Source organism: Octopus bimaculoides, chromosome 23 (assembly GCF_001194135.2).
Source record: "Octopus bimaculoides isolate UCB-OBI-ISO-001 chromosome 23, ASM119413v2, whole genome shotgun sequence".
Classification (NCBI taxonomy): domain Eukaryota; kingdom Metazoa; phylum Mollusca; class Cephalopoda; order Octopoda; family Octopodidae; genus Octopus; species Octopus bimaculoides.
Genome location: NC_069003.1, coordinates 10,342,305 through 10,349,163, shown reverse-complemented (window position 1 = coordinate 10,349,163; position 6,859 = coordinate 10,342,305). Strand labels below are relative to the sequence as shown.

Genomic DNA, 6,859 nt, shown 5'->3' with positions numbered 1-6,859 from the left:
GTGTGTGTATTTATGTGTATTCATTCATGGTCTCTCACTCTCTTTATTTCTTTTGTTTTCTCGTCTGCGATGAACTCCGTCCTCTTATTATACTTCACCACATTATCTCACTTTAAAATATTCAAATTTATTCAAATACTCTCAATAGTTTTCCGTTTACATTCACACAAACCACAGGTGTTCCATGTTCAATTTTACAGGTTTAAAAAAAAACAACTTTTTTTTAATATGTAATCTATGAGAAAGAAATACTACCTACGTCCGTTTTGCAAATCTTGAATTCTTCAACGCGACCTTCACATTCTTTTCCATTAAACGCTGGGCTGAAGAAATAAGAATATATGTGCATGTGTTCATACATGTTCATACGAATGTATGCATGCATGCATGCATGTATGTATGTATGTATTTATGTATGTCTGAATGAATGCATGCACGTATTATGGATATATACATACATACAAATATATTTGAAGAAAAGCAACAAAAATTCAATAGGTTATAGCAGTACGTACGTTTCGTACAAACTTCATTTATTCATGTAGTGTTCTCACTACAGTACGTACTGCTATAACCTATTGAATTTTTGTTGCTTTTCTTCAAATTTTATTCACCAAATCTCCTGATTTTGTTTTTGGTTTTTACCCTACCAAATTTTGGTGCCTCAAACATTTTAAGTACCACATTTAATCTTTTGATTAAATCTATATTATTATTACATACAAATATATATACATACAAATGTTTTAAAGGTTCACTACAGTTGTTTCAGACCCTTTTTATTGGTGAATCATCCGATTACATCATGGAAAACCATTTTCTTCATGTGATTAAAATTTTGGTTGAGAGAAAAGAAATACCACAAGATGTGGACTAACCCTCTCAGTTAGGTATCATTTATAGCCGGTTAAACCTAGCTAACCCTCGGTGTGTTTCCACTCTCTTCAATGATCCCTAATTGAGAGGGTCAGTCCACATCTTGTAGGTTTCTTACTCCGGAAAAATTTTCAGTAATCTGAAGAAAACCCTTTTTTTCATCAGGTAATCGAACGATTCATCAAAAAAAAAAGCGTCTGAAACAGCTGTAGTGAGCTGTTAACTTATTTGTGCTCTTATTTTACGCAAACATCATACATGGAAGCTTGTCTATGTTGGACCTGGAACTTCCATTGGTTTGTGAACCGACATGCGTGAGTGCTTGCGTATATATTTGTATGTACGTGTGCATTTGTATGTATGTGTGAATATGTGTCCATATACATATGTATATATAAGTGTATGGATATTAGGGTAGAGCGAAAAAGGCAACTTGCGAAACTGGTAATTGAGAAATGATATTTTGTTATGAATTAGGGTTAAAAGAAAAAGGTGTATAATGAACTTTGTGGCTAAATATTTTTCTTAGACTCCGCAACGCAATTAAAAATTTTAAAAATCGGTATTTTTGGTTGAAGTTTGGATTTCATGGATTATAAGTCGTAACGAATACATATCTCTACAGTAAATATAATATCTTTAAGCGGTTGCATACCAAGTTTTAATACAATTAACTAATATCTTGAGGTTTCGCATTGATTATAAAGAGAACGGGAGTGTGAACTTCTCTCCAGTGCCGCTGCAAAGGTCATTGCGTTCTGGACGTACGTCGTACGTGTGTGAAGTTTTCTGCTTTGTACCTTGACTTTAGGCCATTGTATTAAAATTAATGATTGTGTTAAATTTAATATTGCTTACATTTAGTGATGGCTCATAAGCTAATAACGCGCCATGATATTGAATGCCCGATAATTGTTACTCCATGTGATCTTAGCGAGCAAGTTTTGCCAACTTACAAGGACGTACTAAAATGTGTTTTATTTGAATGAGAAAAAGAACAGAATGTAGTTAAGAAAGATCCTCCAATTAAACAATTCGACAAGATTGTAGCAAAAAAGGTAATTCTTCTTTGGCAAAAGGCATCCATCCCTTGTGTTACGATTGAGTCAGTTAAACCAAAAATCTTAAACTTTTACCTGAAGTACCAAGCATTACTAAAATCTGTGAAAAATAGAAAAAAAAAATCTACGATCGTTTCAAACAAAGTGTAATGTGTTTAAAAACAATGTAATGAAAGCTTCATTTGACATTTCCTGTTGCAAGTGTAACTCCTTTAAAAAACTGTAGTTGTAGTAGAGACAAAAAGTACCACAGACAGAACAAGATTTCTCGGATACGTAAACGCACCAACATCGGTTGTCAAGCGATGGTGGGGGAAAAACACAGACACACAAGCATATATATATAACAAGTAAGTAATGCATAGCTTGAGGTTATAGTAGAAGACACTTGACGAAGGTGCCACGCAGTGAGACTGAACCCAGAGGCATGTGGTTGGAAAGCAAGCTTCTTACCACACAGCCACGCCTGCGCCTACATACATACATACATACATATATATGTATGTATGTATGTACGTGTGTATGTGTGTGTTGTGAGTGTTATTCCATAAATATACTCATATATATCAGACGAATTATTTAGGGGTACTCAAGTAAATACGCTATTTTATTTTTACACTTACCTGGGGTTGTTACATTTGCGCTGCCTGAAACGTGCCCCGAAGCCGCAGGTCACAGAACACGGGCCCCAGCTGGTCCAAGAGCCCCACGCTCCATCAATCGGGATCAAGTTGCTTTTGTACTGGCAGGCTCCACCAAGGCACCACTACGAGACAAAAGTAGTAGTAGTAGTAGTAGAGAAAGAATAAGAAATCTAAGAGGAAGAAGAAACTAGAAGAAGAAGAAGAAGAAGAAGAAGGAGGAGGAGGAGGAGGAGGAGGGGGAGGAGAAGAAGAAAAAGAAGAAGAAGAAGAAGAAGAAGAAGAAGAAGAAGAAGAAGAAGAAGAAGAAGAAGAAGCTACTGCCCTTGCTACCGCTGCAGTTGATGGTAAAGAAGAAGATAAAAGAAAGATACACCGGATGGTGAAATGAAAATGAATTAAAAAAAAAACCGGACTAATGTGGAACACATTTGAAAAAAAAATACCAGTTAATAAATTAATTTTATGCGAAACGAACCTGACCGAATCCACACTTCGAACCTTCTAATGGTGGTCCATTTTTGGTTCTGCACATGTGCATAGTGCTCTGATGACTGCACCATAGACGGGTGCAAGGATCAAGCTGTCGAAACTGAAATCATAAAATAAAAATTTAAAAAATTGAGAAAATTATGTTAAAGTTTATAACATTTGAATAAGTGTGTGGTAAACTCCCTCTTATCCGGTTCTCAAATAACCGGAACTCTCAAACAACCGACACCCACTAAAAAAGAAAGATAATGTGTCGTTAGCTAATTAGAACCAAGAGAATTTGGACTAATTTGTATTGTGATTAAAAGAAAGTTTCTGATCTGCAATGAGTGGAAGTTAGGTGTTAAGTGGTTAGGGTACAGGACTCGTGATCGTGAGATTGTGGTTTCGATTCCTGGACCAGGCGATGTGTTATGTTCTGGAGCAAAATTCTTCCTATCTTGTTGCCCCATCCTGCGATGGACTGATGTCCAGTCCTGGTGTGTGTGTGTGTGTGTGTGTGTGTGTGACCTGTTAGGAAGGAAGAGAAAAAAATAAATGGCCGATTCCGGGTATTTTCGACCATGAGCAATCCATTAGTGCGACTCCCAAATTGCTATCTTGTAAGGTGTGGATTTCTATAGATGCAACACACACACACACACTCTCTCTCTCTCTCTCTCTCTCTCTCTCTCACACTCACTCACTCACACACACACACACACACACACACACAAACTCAGCTTTACAATATGTACTGATAAACAAATAAATAATCTATGCCTATTCATCCGTCCACATACGCACATACACACACCATTACACATACACGTATATATACATACATGTGTGTAAATGAATGTTTGTGGGTGTGTAAATATATATGTGGCTTTAGATAAGGGTATTATCAAATGAGCATAGAATGTGCGGAACACAAGGCCGCAAGAGTAACCATAGAAGAAGACACGTGAAGTATATAAGTTCAGTGATAAAATGTAGAATGAATTGAAAGGTTATTCGGCAGATAATATTAAGTTTTATGTAATGTCTGATTTCTGGCATAAAGGCTTTGGCCCGCAACTTACCCCTCCACATACACGGAAGCCTTCACCAAATTCTTGTTTGCACTGGGCATCCAAAGTCCAGCCGACACCAATTGGTGTAGCCATTGAAGGCCAGGTACGACGTTTTGGGTTGTTTCGGAGACAGGATAAATGGCTGGATAAAAGATATAAAGTTTATGCTATGCTGTATTACTGTTATTGATATGCTGTAGTTACATTATGTTATGTTATGTATGTATGTATTTATCCATGTGCATGTATGTGTGATATATGTGTGTTATTTCTTTACTACTCATAAGGGGCTACACACAGAGGGGATATACAAGGACAGACACACGGATTATGTCGGTTATATCGACCCCAGTGCGTAACTGGTACTTATTTAATCGACCCCGAAAGGATGAAAGGCAAAGTCGACCTCGGCGGAATTTGAACTCAGAACGTAGCGGCAGACGAAATACCGCTAAGCATTTTGCCCGGCGTGCTAACGTTTCTGCCAGCTCGCCGCCTTCGATGTGGTATACGTGTGTATGTATGTATATATGTAGGCAGGTATGTAGGTGGGCATGTATGCATGAGTGTATGTCTGAGTATATGTATGTATGTATATATATATATATATATATATTGGCATGTACGTATGTATAAGTGTATGTGTGTGTGTATGTCTATATGTTTTTGTCTAACATTAATTATTTGAGATCCTCTGAGGAAGGAGCTGGTTTTTTTAACAGACACAAAACTCCGTCAGTGGAATGTAGATAACAGAATCAAATTCACATGTCAGATTTGAGAAGAGTCTTGTATACTTTTACTGTTCCTCTTAAAGATTGTATTTTTCATGTATGTCCATATGTGTACGCATGAGTGTGTATGTATATGCCAGTATTCATGTGTGCTTGCGCTTGTGTAAGTTACTCACTAAGCGAAATATCTCATTCTGGCTGCGCTGCAGTCCGACCAGTAATATGTGCCAAAGGTTGACTCCACCATTGGTGCCATGATGCTTCCATGGTACTTGGTACCGTAGCAATGATTACCCTGACCATCGTGCTGCACACCAAACCTGAGAAAAAAAAAACACAAACAAATGAAGCGAGAGAAAAAGAGTAAAGTTTCCTTAGTAATAATAATAATAATAATAATAATAATAATAACATCGAAAAATACCTTAGGAATGAGAACCCAGGTTCGAAATTTCTCCAAGACACCTGATGAAGGCTGGAGGGTATATCAGCCGAAACGTTGTGTTAACAACAAACAAGATGAGGACAAATATCCGTCAAATGTAAATAATGTAAATAGTGTATTTTAAACGATATCTGAATCTATTCCCAGTACATCGCTGAGATATAAAGGATAAACGAAGGTACCTAAACGAGGTACCTCGATATTCTAGAAATAACAGCAAAATCTCCCTTATATCTCACTGAACATATCTCAAAAAGGATCATAGATAATGTAGTGCTGGGTGAACAGTAACTTGAGAAAAGACTGGCTGCTCACGGTTAGAACGCCTTTGATTATAGGTCTGCTCGATGCCAGCTGACATATTGGACACTGAGGCTTGGATAAAAACTGAATTGTAATGTCTGGGATGTTTTTGATCATGGAGATAGCGTTAGAGTTAAGGTTGGGGCTAGAGTTAGTGCAGTTATTCTCCTAACGTGGGGCATACGTCCCACCAGTGGGGCCAGGGAAAATTGTGGTGGAGCGTGGGATCTAAATTTTTTTCTTTTTTGTTTACAGTGGGACATGGAAATGGGAAAATCTTTTTTTCACAGCGAAAATACCACACCTATTCTCAGCCTAGCCAAACCAACCCCTTCTGCCAACCATACTGTGTGAAAACTGTTTGCTACAGTATAACGCTATTCTTATTTCTTTACTGACCATAAAGGGCTACACACAGAGGGGACAAACAAGGACAGATAAACAGATTAAGTCGATTATATTGACCCCAGTGTGTAACTGGTACTTATTTAATCAACCACGAAAGGATGGAAGGCAAAGTCGACCTCGGCGGAATTTGAACTCAGAACGTAACGGCAGACGAAAAACCGCTAAGCATTTCGCCCGGCATGCTAACGTTTCTGCCAGCTCGCCGCCTTATGCTATTCTAGTGTCCTGGTGTAGATATATCTTTAAGGGTATTTCACCGGTGGGGTACACATTTTTCTGGAAAGTTATGGTGAGGCCTGAGGAAAAATGAGTTGGAAAACATTGGGTTAGGGGTTCCCTCTGGTTTAAACAACAACAGCAACAAGTAACAGATTCGTACTTACACATGCGCAGCTTCATGAGACACGATAAAAGCGGACGTTAAGCCGTCATCTTTGTTGATGGAACAGCTTCTGTGAGGTCTGCACATACCAGTAACTGGAGCATAACCTAAAAAAGGAAAAACAAATTGAAAAACAAAAGTAAAATGTGCGATATGTGTAGCATGGAAAGAGCCGAATTTGAACCTACAACCACGATTTTCATTCTTTTATCTTTTACTTCTTTCACTCATTAGAATGCGGCTATACTGGGGCACCACATTGAAGGATATTTTTAGTCCAATGAATCGATCCCAGTACTTATTATTATTATTATTTTTTGCTAGGCCTGGCACTCATTCTATCGGTCTTTTTGGCGAACCGTTAGGTTATAGGGGCGTAATCATTCCAACAACGGTTATCAAGCGGTGGTGGGAAAAAACACAGATACAAAGACACACAAAAATAGATATATACATGCATAT

At 37.8% G+C, this 6,859-nt stretch overlaps 1 protein-coding gene across 1 annotated transcript in view; it reads right to left on the bottom strand.

Annotated features, from left to right (window-relative positions):
* Nucleotides 1–6,859, bottom strand: part of LOC106879716 (A disintegrin and metalloproteinase with thrombospondin motifs 3-like) — a 75,471-nt gene that overhangs the window by 14,483 nt on the left and 54,129 nt on the right. Inside the window, exons 8-13 of the mRNA XM_014929396.2 lie at nt 6,399–6,504; nt 5,036–5,179; nt 4,135–4,267; nt 3,057–3,170; nt 2,561–2,703; nt 260–323 (exon numbers count right to left, since the gene is read on the bottom strand). Coding sequence (XP_014784882.2) covers nt 260–323; nt 2,561–2,703; nt 3,057–3,170; nt 4,135–4,267; nt 5,036–5,179; nt 6,399–6,504 — 704 coding nt within the window. The remainder of the gene's footprint in view (nt 1–259; nt 324–2,560; nt 2,704–3,056; nt 3,171–4,134; nt 4,268–5,035; nt 5,180–6,398; nt 6,505–6,859) is intronic.